The sequence below is a fragment of the Scyliorhinus torazame genome, chromosome 10 (genome assembly GCF_047496885.1).
Source record: "Scyliorhinus torazame isolate Kashiwa2021f chromosome 10, sScyTor2.1, whole genome shotgun sequence".
NCBI classification, from domain to species: domain Eukaryota; kingdom Metazoa; phylum Chordata; class Chondrichthyes; order Carcharhiniformes; family Scyliorhinidae; genus Scyliorhinus; species Scyliorhinus torazame.
This window is the reverse complement of record NC_092716.1, coordinates 67046082-67058778: the sequence shown is the minus strand read 5'-3', so window position 1 is coordinate 67058778 and position 12697 is coordinate 67046082. Positions and strand designations below refer to the sequence as shown.

Below are 12697 nucleotides of genomic sequence, written 5' to 3'. Positions count from 1 at the left end.
TTGCTTTTAGTACCCATGCCAAAATCTGTTCCTTAGCTACCAACTCCATGCCTCGCTATGGCAACAATCTGAGACTAAACTGGTCTATTGGCAATCTTCATGTCATATCTGACCACAAGATGAGCCTCCAACTGCACAATTTGTGTCACCATGAAGGTTGCATATTTCCACAACTATTATATCATTTAACTCTGTCCCTGCCTCAGCTCATCTGTTACTTAAACCCTCATTCTTGCCTTTGTTATATTGTGGGTTTGATTCATCTAAATAGGAACAAAGTCCAATAGCAAGCGGGTTTGTCTGCATGTTTCCCAGCGCTCACAGTGACTCACGATGTAAAAGGGGCCTCAGCGGAGAATGCCCCTTCTTTTACACTGGGGAGCTCCACTCGCCAGAACTCCCCAGTGTAGCAAGAGATTGGGGCACCTTTTCTAAATGGCATCCCGATCTCAGAGGTCGCCAAAGCAATCCCTGACCCCCCCCCCCAACCCAAATTCACTATGGGAGGGGGCGGGTCTCCCCCAACACCCACTACTGGCCCGATCGCAAGCACACAAAAAATGCCAGCTTGGCACCTTGGCAGTGCCAGGCTGGTGCACAGGTGGCACTGCCAGGGTGCCCAGGTGGCACCAGCAGTGCCAGGGCACCACTCTGCTCAAAGGGTGGCTAGGGGTCTCCAATCCCCTGGGATATCCCACAAGTGTCATTCCGTTTGGTCCCCATTTGTGGAGACCAGTGCTGAACAGCACTCACCCGAGATCTCCAAGGCGAAGGGGATAAATCCCAAAGCCTCAGGTACCTCGGGAATCTGTACACTAAAGTGAGACTAGCTGTCTCGCTTGAATGTGCAGATTTGTCAAAAAGTGATCCCGCCCACAATGAACAGGATTCACATCACAACGTCTCGCATCGTTAGCCGGGTAGATCCCGGGAGTGACGTCTCCTGACTTTTATCGGCCATGCTGCACCACGGCGAGCGGCAATCATTGGATGCCGCCCCTAGACTTGACTATTGCAATATACTCCTGGCTAGTCTCCCAAATTCTCCCCTCCATAAACTTGAGGTAATCCGAAACACTGCTGCCTGTGTTTTAACTCCTCCATTTGCCTATCACTCCCTGGGCCCATTGACCCACATTGGTTCACAGTCAGTCAACACCTTGATTTTAAAATTCTCATCCTGGTTTTCAAACACCTCCATTCATGGCCCCACTCCTCCCAATCTCTGTCCTCCAGGCCCGCAACCCTCTATGATGTCTGCATTCACTTCATTCTGGAATCTTGAGCATCCCCGATATTCATCAGTCCACCATTGGTGGCCGTACCATCAGCTGCCTGGGTCCGAAGCTCTGGAATTCCCTCGCTACTTCGCTCCATCTCTCTTTGCTTCTTTAAGACATCCCTCTAGAACTTTTGACCAAGCTTTTAATCAACTGACCTAATTTTTCCTAATGTGGCTCAGTGTCATAACTTGTTGTATCAGACTGTGGAGCACCTTGGTACATGTCATTACATTAAAGGCGTCACACAAATATAAGTTATTGGTGTTGGTAAAGGTACTATTGTAATGCTGTTGGGAAGGGCGTTCCAGGATTTTGACCCAGTGATGTTGGAGGAATGGTGATATGATAGAGCATGGTCTGACAGGAAATTTGGAGATGTCAGCCGGCATCCTCCGTTGAGAGTCCTCCTCGTTACCGCTGCTAGGATGAGAATTTGCCGCTCAGCCAAATCTCCCACTCACTGCAGCGGCATCAGAGAATCCCGCTGCCATGACCTGACGGAGAATCCAGGCCCTGGTGTTCCCTGCTGACTGGTAAACATGAGGCTATAATGTCAAAACATGCTCCAGTCCCTTTCCTTAAAATGCTACAATAATTGCACTACACAATTCAGAAAATGTCTAAATATGTTAGTCTTAAAATGATTAACAAAATGTTGTCATACAATTTATTGGCCCCACTTTTAGATTGTCTGGTCTCAACTATAAACCAACTTTGTATTGAAAATAGCAGAATCTTACTTAACTTACAAAGAATATCAACAATTTGTAGTGTGTTAAAAGGATTAAATATTTTAGATTGACACTTACCAGTTCAATGGAAAAGAAAAGAGCAATCAAGGCTATACAAGCCCCAGTAATAATCATTAGGAAGAGGAGAACCAATGGAAATTGCTGGCTCATACAGCAATAAGTCTCATAGAGCGAGTCTGTGCTTTTACGAGCTTCATTTTCATTAATGAAGTATTTCCCGCTTGATGGCATTGTTATGCTTCCAATGTTTTCCTGCCAAGGTAAGAGGTTGGAAGTTCAATACTTAGAGCATGCTGTTAAGGGGTTCTTAGTAGAACAGTTTTTTACTTCCTGTCTGGCGAAAGAGCTCTGTTCTTGGTCCTGTCGCATTCTGTATCTGGCGTTTTTCTTCCAGCTCAAATGCAGCGTACAAGGAAGTGGCGGATCACTCTTCCCAGTCTGTTCCGATACTTTGGCCCACCATGTGCTCTTCATCAGTTACGCTAAGCATGATTCCCCGACTTTGAAAGAATGTCTTGATTCCCGTGCTTCTGAAGGATCATTGCCCCAAAAAAATGGTTTTCTCCACAACATCTAGGAATGGATAGCTAATGCCTCCTCCAGAGTTTTCAGTCCTGCAAGAAGTCAGATGAAAGAGAAAGGCGTGAGATCGACTGGTATTCCACATTCCGTCCGTTCAGCAAATCGGAACTTAACATTTATGCTGCCTTTGCTGAACATCTTACCGCATTTTTTCAAAGAGATACACAATTAAGTGACTACTTTCCCTCCTGGGTTTGATTTGCCCTGAAAATATGGAACAATTTCAATAATCGACATAAGAAATTTAAAAAATACCTCAACTGTTCTAAAATCAACTATAGCAAGAAATTGCAGAACTTAAATTTTCACCAAAAACGTTGCTAACATTTCTTTCCCAAACTTCCAATCTAGCAACACAAAGCACGATGGATGTTGAATAACATTTTGGTGTTTTCAAATTTCATTCATGGTTAGCCATTTACCACAGTTATCGCTTGTTTCTGCTGTTTTAAATCACACCGCACACTGAGAAGGGCATTTCTTCTGTACAGACGCCTACACTGCTTCAGAAAGATTATACTAGTATCCCAATTTATAAAACCAACAGTGTACATAACCTTAAAGAAATACTCTGCAGAGAAAAAGAGTTTGAAGCATTTCTCCTCTTCCCGAGCTACATCAGCCAGCCCTAACATTTTAAAGACGAGCAATTAAAATACATCTTCATGCTTTGTTTTCCGGAGGGCAGGGACGGAGAGAAACACATCTTACTGCTTACAGTTTTCATTACTGTTAGTTCCATGGTGACAGCAAAGAGTAGAGAACAATGAAAGTTTAGTGTTGCGGGATACGTTTAAGGAGCTATGACCAATACTTTACGAATGGATGTTTGAACGAGCTTCTTTCAGCACTCCGGAAACTGTGGTATTATAACTGTAGCATGAAGAATGGGATTCTATTAAGGACAGATAGCTTGGTGAGAGTGCTTTCACTGCTAAATTACCATCACCATGGCAGTTTCTGGCCGCAGGTCATGGGAAATAATGCTTGCACCAGAGGCAGAACACCAAAAAACACTTCATTTAACCACCCTGTGGAAACTGCTGTATTAAGTATTTAAGATTAGAGAAGAACTACGCACATGGTAAATCAATATTTACACAAAAGGAATTCTAGCTTCCCTTCACTACAGGATATAAAGAATGCTGAATGTTAAGTACTGAAATTGGGAATTTGACTTAAAAGTGAGAGAGAACCAATGTTGAATGGGAAACGAGAGCTAGAATGTTATGGTGCATGGTTATGGCACAGTGGTTAGCACTGCTGCCTCACAGGGCCAGGGACCTGGGTTCAATTCCAGCCTTGGTTGACTGGCTGTGGGCTTCCTCCGTCTTCTCTGGTTTCCTCCCAGTCCAAAGATAAGCAAGTTAGGTGGATTGGCCATAATAAATTGCCCCTTAGTGTCCAAATGTGTGTGGGTTACTGGGATGGGGTGGGGGAGTGGGCCTGGGTGGGGTGATCTTTCAGATTGTCAGTGCAGACTCAATGGGCTGAATGGTCTCCTTCTGCACTCTATGGATTCTGACTGGGAGGATTTTCCGGTCCGGCGAAGTCAATTAACTTTTGAATGGCCTTACCACATTCTACCGCCCAGCCCATGCCATAAAAGTCCACCCTACAACTTGTGTAGTTACTCATCTAGTATAGGAGAATTTTACAACACAAGAATATGTAAAATAAATAAAATTTATATTTTGTAAACATGTGTGGTCACTTACAATTATCAAAACAACATGTTGTCCCACATCCAGATTGACCTGACCAGAATAACCTTTCTATCAGTCAAAGGCAGAAAGGAGGATCAGGGAGGGAGAAAGTTGTTTTAGATTTACCAAGCTAGAAGGGGGAAACCACAGGTCAGATGCCCATTTTACACCTGGCCCAATTTGACTCTGCATTGACCTGAAACCCACCCCTCGCAATTTTCCACTTGGTGGGTTATTTTCAGAGTCTTCCAAAGATCTCTGTTTGTCCTTCCCTGTGGTCCCGTGGCCAGGACAAGTTACACAAATGCAAATCGTTCTTTCTTTATTTCCTTACACTAGCTCCATCCTTCTCCCTGGCCACTGGATGTATCAGCCTTGGAAACTCCACTGCCCATATCCTAACTCAGACCAGGTCCGGTTCACCCATCATCCTGTGCTTGCTGACCAACGTTGGCTGTCAGTTTTCAAATTCCTCGCTCGCCTTGTCTCTTCCTATCTTTATAACCTCATTCAACCATAAAACCATCCAAGATATCTGTGCTCTTCTAAACCTGCCCTATCTCTGAAACTCGGGTTTCCTCCGAGTTCTCTGGTTTTCTCCCACAGACCAAAAATGTGCAGGTTAGGTGGATTGACCATGCTAAATTGCCCCTTCGTGTCCAAAGAATAGGGGATAGGGTGGATGCATGGGCCTAGGATAGGGTGCTCCTTTGGCGGGTTGGTGCAGAATCGATGGGCCGAATGGCCTCCTTCTGAACTGTAGGGATTCCATGGATTAATAATGCTCATGAACTCATGAGGAGGTATTGCCCCTCTACCAATTTTCCATTTCAGAAACCCACCAATGATCAATTTACAAATGGGGGACAACAGATTTTAATGATCTTTCAAAAGCCAGTTTAAATATTTTAATTTCAATTTTGCAGAAACAGGAAAATGTTCTCCATTTCAACTTTGTTTTCAGCAGCCTTCCTCATCATGTGGAACACGGAACTCAAGTGCAAAGCATATCTGATTTTGCCCTGCCTTCCTGGGGCACAGCCTGCCTTGTTTTAAACCTGGAGCCACACAGTTTTAAATTCAATCAAACGCTGTTGCAAACTATTAAAATGTACAACAATAAAAACAGAAAATGCTGGAAAGAATCAGCAGGTCAGACAGCACCTTGTGGAGAGAAAAGCAGAGTTAATGGTCCCGGCCTTCAAATGTCCACAGGGTCAGGACCCAGTTCAGGTTCACGATGGGGGTCATGGGATCCTGACTCCGCCCGCGAGTTTGACATTTGCAGAGCGCTGGCAGGGGAGAAAAATGGGGAACCTGCTTACTGCCAAAGAAGCTTCTTTAGGGGCTTGTTGACCACATTCCTGTTGTCAGGATTGCGATTTTCAAAGGTTTTCTTGCCAAATCCAAATAGTCTGTTACACATCAGCGCCCTGCTGCCGGGCATATTCCAGGGGCATCAGAATGTGTATTTTCATTCATGAAGAACTGAAGCTTCATGGGCCAATTGAGCCAGGCCCATCGCTGTACCTTTACGCTGTGATCATTTTCCTGTCCCTCAAATTAAAGCAAAATACTGCAGACGTTAGAAATCTGAAATAAAAACAGAAAGTGCTGGAAAAGTGCCTGGCAGCATCTGTGGGGGAAGACTCGTCTTTGGAACTTGCTTAAAACTTGCTGCAGCTCAAGATCACGGACCTAAAATCATAATCCTGTTTCTCTCTCCACAGGTGCTATCTTAACCTGACACGTTTTTACAAAAATGTGTTTTCAGCATCCTCTGTATCTTGCTTTTGTATTAGAATGCATTGTTTTAATGGAGAACGATAAATGTTCAGATAACAATGCTTGTAGAAAATAGAGCCCACTAGTTGAATAATGCACATCAGAAAGTGTGTGGTATATATTTTACCCAGAATCTTCACAAATCACACTTGCAACTTAAAACTATTGCAGGACCTTAGAATTGGCTTGAAAAGGTTTTTTAAAAAACGCTCTGGTCAATTCTTTCATTTGAAGAGCACAGATTTAAACCGGCTCAGGGTAAGGCAACCCAAGTGAAATGAATTGCTTTATAAACAACTTTGCCCCGGTTTTCTCTCCTGTTCTGCTTAAAGCATGTGTCTAACTGGAACAGGGTTCTGTCGAAGCTGGCAGCTCCCCAATGTCTTACCCAGGTAGCTTGTCATCCTCAGTGTGTTTACTTGATAGAAATTGGCAAGTTATTCATGCACTGGGGAAGTCACAGCTGTTCTAATTCTGCTCTCAGTTGACATCCACATATGTACACTTCACAAAAGCAGAGAGTGGATCGTGGTCAGCACATTGACTTTTTCTTTTTGTTTGCATCCCCACTCCTGTGGAACTGCACTTCCCCACGACCTGTGCCTTTTGCAACGGAGCAGATTGTATCGCTTGGGCAAAAAACAGATTTCTAGAATTACTTCATGCCTGTGCTCAAAAATACAAGCAGAGGTACTGAGGCCGAGTGTGGTGTCTTTCCTCCTCCATTGTGCCTTTAGCCAAAAAAAGATCAGCATTATTGTCGGCTGCTAGATTTATAGCAGCAGCAGCACCTCGATCAAATAAAAATCCCTTACAATTCATGCAGGCATTACTCAACACTACACACAGATGTTAAAATGGCAGCATGATATACAATTGCTGACCCACCCCCTTTCCCGTTGTAAGTTGAATTTAGCTGTCACACCCTGCTATTGTTGATGACCTTTGGCAAAAGTAATGAAGTTTTGGCCTTGCTCAATAATACATCCGCGGACAAAGTACTCCAGAAGACCTGGGTCTCCATGGTTATCTGAAGTGTTAACAGGTTAATTATTCTGAGGCCAGTACCTGCAATCACAAACATCATTGTTTAAGGTTGACAACCTATTCAGTATTGATGAAAGGCTGTTTGATCGAACTTGATAATGAGAGGTGCAGTCATTTTTTGCCTTTTGTTTCTGCATACTTCAAAGAGAGTGAGAGTATGGGCGCGAACAGCTTTGTTGCGCTTGACTCGGTGTCGTGACGAGGCTGTTAAATCTCGCGAGAGGCCTCTGACAAGATCTCGCGAGATGTCGCCATCTGGGTCTCACCTTCACTGGGGCTTTACTTAACAGTGCCGGAGCATCCCAAGGCGAGGAGCGAACGCCTGTGCCTGGGCGACATCGTTAGCACTGTCCACACAAACGTGAACCAGGCGTGACAGCACTTAGAACATACAGTGCAGAAGGAGGCCATTCGGCCCACCCACTTAAGCCCTCCCTTCCACCCTATCCCCGTAACCCAATAACCTCTCCTCACCTTTTTGGACATTAAGGGCAATTTAGCATTGCTGATCCACCTAACCTGCACGTCTTTGGACTGTGGGAGGAAACCGGAGCACCCGGAGGAAACCCACGCAGACACTGGGAGAACAAGGCAGACTTCGCACAGACAGTGACCCAGCAGGAAATCGAACCTGGGACTCTGGTGCTGTGAAGCCACAGTGCTAGCCATTTGTGCTACCGTGCTGCCCTTGGAGGGGTCTCCCAAGCAATCGGAGGCCCCCGTGTGGCTGGGCTCTGGGCAGGGTGGTACCCTGGCACCCCAATGCCACCCAGATACCTTGGCACTGTCAGATTGACACTGGTCCACAGGCACCCTGGCGGTACCAACTTGGCCCAGGTGGCACTGCCAGGGTACCAGGCTGACAGTGCCCAGGTGCCAGCACCAGGGATTGGGCACAGGAGTGCCCTACCCTTATGAGGTGGAATAAGGGGGACTCAGTATGTTGGGAAATTGGAGGTTCTGGAGGCTATGGTGGGAGCAGCATTTAAAAATGGCACCCCGATCTCTTCCGTCAGTGCAGAAAGTGAGGTATGTGCGGCCTCGACGGGGTGTTCCCCTTGGAGCCTTCCCCCCAAAAAAACAAAGTCCTATTTGATCGCAGGGTTGTTCTCGGCCCCAAGCAGTCAAGGACAGTGAGGCAGAAGTGCAGAGAGAGCAGAATGAGGAGGCCTCCAACCTGATGTTGACCATTGGGCACATAGGAGACAGATGCGATACAGCGATGGGATTGGGATTGTGATTGGGGTGAAGCTAATTCTTGGGTGTTCTCCACTGCTGGTCCTCACATTCCAGAGGGACGGTCAACTCCAGTGACAGCAACCTAACATTCCACCTCTGACGATGAGGACATGGATGATTCACGGGGTGCATCATCACATCCCCCACACCCTCAACCAACACAGAGACAGTCACCTTGGGGTCACAGGCTCGTGATTAAGCTTAGGCTCACAATGTGGTAAGCACATCACAGACAAATCATGGCGGCTGATTGAAACTGTGACAGTCAGACACCGGGCGCAAGCTGAGCCCCACCCTGATGATGGGCCTCTGGTCACGGCCTCAAGAAACCTACTGGAGATGCAGAGACAGGCAAGGGGATATCAGGCGGCGATATGGAGGAGGAGGCGGTGTCATTGGTTGGGGAGCAGGGCGGCCAGGCAGTTGCAGAAGGCAAGGAAGGAATGTCAAAAGAGATAGTGAGGAGAACCCCAACCTGGCGTTGTCCACTGCAGCTATTCACAGCCTTGTAGAGACAGTGGAGGAGTTCTGCCATGTCTCAGGCATGTGAGTGTCTGGCTTCCTCTATGGAAAGATGGTAACCAGCCTGGAGAGCCAGCTCCAGCAGATATCCAGTGCTGCCCAATAACTGCTCAGACCTGCATTTCTTCGCTCTGGTCATGGATTCTATATAGTGGTGTCTAGGCAAGAGGGGGCCGAGACACTTGGTTCTCTTCCAGATGCTCTTCCTCCTCCGGGAGGCATAGAGGTTCATCACACACTGAAGGAGGAAGTGTGTCAGCTAGGCACCTTGGAAGCATCATCTCCGGGCACTCCAAGGGGGATAAGCTGGACCATGAGGTTACAGATTCAGGTTGAATATAATTCTGCTGCTGTTGATGTCTCGCAGCAACTTGTGGATTCCAAGTTTTGTGTTGTTAGCTCTGTTTGAAAGCATGATGGTAGGGTCACACAACATGATGGAGGGCAGATTTGTGAGGATGAGGTCAAGTAGGATTTCTCTCTTCTTGGTTCTGTTTGTGGGAATGGCTGATGTTGCTTCACTCAATGGTATCCTGCAAGAAAACTCAGTGAAGGTGATAGATTGAGCTTGAAGTGCTGTGACTGATGCTATTTTGGGAAACACAGCAGCTAATTGACACTAAACCATTTAAACGGCAGTGAGGTAAATGATATGTTGATCTGTGTTGTGGTGCTGTCGGCTGAGTATTTGGCCAGATCACTGGGCGAACTCACTCATTGCTCTTCTTCCAAATAGCAACATGGGATCTTTAACAAAGACCTGAATGAACAGCCACAGTCTCAGCTTAATGTCCCAGCCAAAGGCCAGCCCTCTACTGTCAGCCTGGATTATGTGCTGATCTTACAGAGTAAAACCTCAATGTACTGTCTGACGAGAGAACAAATAGTTGAGCCAAACTGATACACCGGCACAAGGAAACATTTCCTAAAATTTCCGCGAGCACGATTTGAATGAAATCAGCCAAGCCAGTACAAAAGGTCACAGAATTTCAAGCACATATTACTTACAGCGCAAATGGAGTTTCTGTGATCTATTGGGCTCATGCTGACCCTGCCCACAAAACTGGCCATGCCCCCAAATTGAATGTATCATCAAGAGACTTCCTGCTAACTGCGCCCGAATGCCAGCCTTTGACGAGATTCTCAAAATTAAACTACTTTTAGCCACAAAAGCATTTACAGGCTTGTTTTAAAATCTTTTTGAATTTAATTTAATTGTACATGAATGCAACTAGACATATCTTTGTATTTTCAATCAGTTAAATTTAGGTCACTCACAAGTGCTGGATTAAGCTTGTTAAAAATACTTAATTTGATGATAAACCCATTTTCAGCTTTACTACTCAAACTTCACTGTTACCTTAAATATATCAAGGAACATTTAGAAAACCAAAAAAAGTGTTCTTTTTAGAGAACATTCGAAAATCGTACTGGTTTGTGACAGATTTTGGCCGGAATTCTCCGACTGTTGGGATTCTTTTTCCCGCCAGCAGTGCACCCCCCACCCGTGGGTTTCCCAGCGGCATGGGATAATTTCAATGGGAAGAGGCAAGAGTAGAAAATCCCGTTGCTAGCGATTGGCATGCCGCCAAGAAACACCTGGCTTGGAAACCGGAGAATCCATCCCTCTATGTTCAGTGATGTACAAATAGATTGGAGAGGGGAAAAACCACTTTCAAAAGCAGCAACTATCTGGGTGCAATTTGCCCCTGGATCAGCAATTCTGCCTCAATGGAAACTCCAGAACATCGTATTTATCCTCTACTTTCTGTAAACAATATTCTTTGTGTTGATTATACCAATATAATCAGGTCTTCAGCTCTCGCTGTTGTATCTCCACATCGGATGCCTGATGAATTGTGGAAAACTGGATTTACATCAATCATTTAAGTCAAAGCAAGAACCTGTATTTATATAGTACCAAACTGCATTTACAAATCTGCAAAGTTCTTCTGAGCTGGGCAATTTCTCTTCAACTGATGTTTTTATGTGGGCAAAACACAGCAAGCAGTCACACGGAGAAAAATCACTCCCATAGAATCCCTACAGTGCAGAAGGAGGCCATTCGACCAATCAAGTCTGCACTGACCCTCCGGTAGAGCACCCTACCTAGTCCATTCCCTCGCCCTATCCCTGTATCCCCATCTAACCTGCGCATTTATGGACAGTAAGGGGCCATTTATCATGGCCAATCCAGCTAACCTGCACATGTTTGCACTACGGGAGGAAACCGGAGCACCCGGAGGAAACCCACACAGACATGGAGAGAATGTGCAAACTCCACACAGACTGTACACAAGGCCGGAATTGAATGAGTCTCTGGTGTTGTGCGGCAGCAATGTTAACTAATGTGCCACCCACCACCTAAAGTGAATGAGGAATTCATTGGTTTATATTTGATGGTGAATGGGTGAGAGCAAATGTTAACCCGGAACCCACTCATCAAATGGTGCCATAGAATCTCGAGTGGTTGCTCATCAGGCAGGTGGGAGCTTTTTCTTCATTCATCTGAAAGACTGTATTCCAACTGAGCAACAGTACTGAATTATCAGCCCAAATTTTAAGCTCAACTCCTGAAATGAGGAATACCAGCTGAAGCAAACTGATAGAAGCCAGCATAATATTTACTGATCTATTCCAACTGTTTCAAATTATTCTCGAGTAGCTAATAACTAGGAGGTCTTGTGGGTGGTGTTCCTGCCTCTGAACCGGAAGCTCCAGGTTCAAGTCCCACTCCAGGACTTGACAGCCAAGGAAGATGCATTCATAAGGTGGCCAAACAGGTATCGACTTGTTGATCCTTCCAACATACGCCAATGGTAGGCAGTAAGAGCAGGAGAGACTCCTGCTCAACCATGTGATGGATGGACATTGGAGCCTCTACCATCATTATGCACAGCTCCAGGCTACAGCGTGTAAGTAAAAGTGTCTTTGTTGCCTGATGCACGATCAATTAAACTCAAAGACGAGGTTGTAACATAACTTAAGGCTTTAATAGACTAGATCTGTTCCCCAGCAGCTTCGGTACAGAATGAGGGCTGCTGGGACGGCACCGGTTCTTATACCCCGCCTGTCAGGGCGGAGCTACATACCAAACAGCCAATGGTAAACTCCTAGGTTTACCCAATGGTCTACAGCCTCTCGGGTACTTGATTATACCACATTGCCACAGCAACCTGGCCTCCTTGGAGTGGGCAGCTGGATGGCTGGTTTGGCTGAATCAGATTGGTACCAACAGCACAGGGTTCAACCCCTGTTCTGGATGGGAATAGATATGAGATCTGCTGACCATGTCTGCGTGGGTTTCACCCCCAGAACCCAAAGATGTGCTGGTTAAGTGGATTGGCCACGCTAAATTGCCCCTTAATTGGGAAAAAAATAATTGGGTACTCTAAATTTATCTTAAAAAAAAAGATATGGGACCTGCTTCCTCGTCCTACCCATCATGGAGGCCATGTAGCTGTGGATTGGACCTGCCTTCAAGCAGGGAACTCAAGAAGAAGAAGAAACAAATAATTCTCTCATTACATTTTGCAAATTTCTTGCTTCTGCCTCCCTTAAATAAAATGGGGACAGCATACGCAGCAAAATCATCAAGGCTTTCAATATTTTATCAGATTGATATTACACAGAATCACAGAAAAATACAGTGCAGAAAAGGCCCATCGGGTCTGCACCGGCGCATGAAATGCATCTGATCTGCCAATCCTAATCTCATTTACCAACACTTGGCCCATTGCCTCGAATGTTAAAATGTGCCAAGAATCATAATCAGCCTATT

General features: G+C 45.6%; 1 protein-coding gene across 1 annotated transcript in view; it reads right to left on the bottom strand.

The window, feature by feature from the left end:
- Positions 1-12697, bottom strand: part of adcy7 (adenylate cyclase 7) — a 244168-nt gene that overhangs the window by 106383 nt on the left and 125088 nt on the right. Inside the window, exon 3 of the mRNA XM_072518226.1 lies at positions 2093-2649. Coding sequence (XP_072374327.1) covers positions 2093-2266 — 174 coding nt within the window. The 5' untranslated portion in view covers positions 2267-2649. The remainder of the gene's footprint in view (positions 1-2092; positions 2650-12697) is intronic.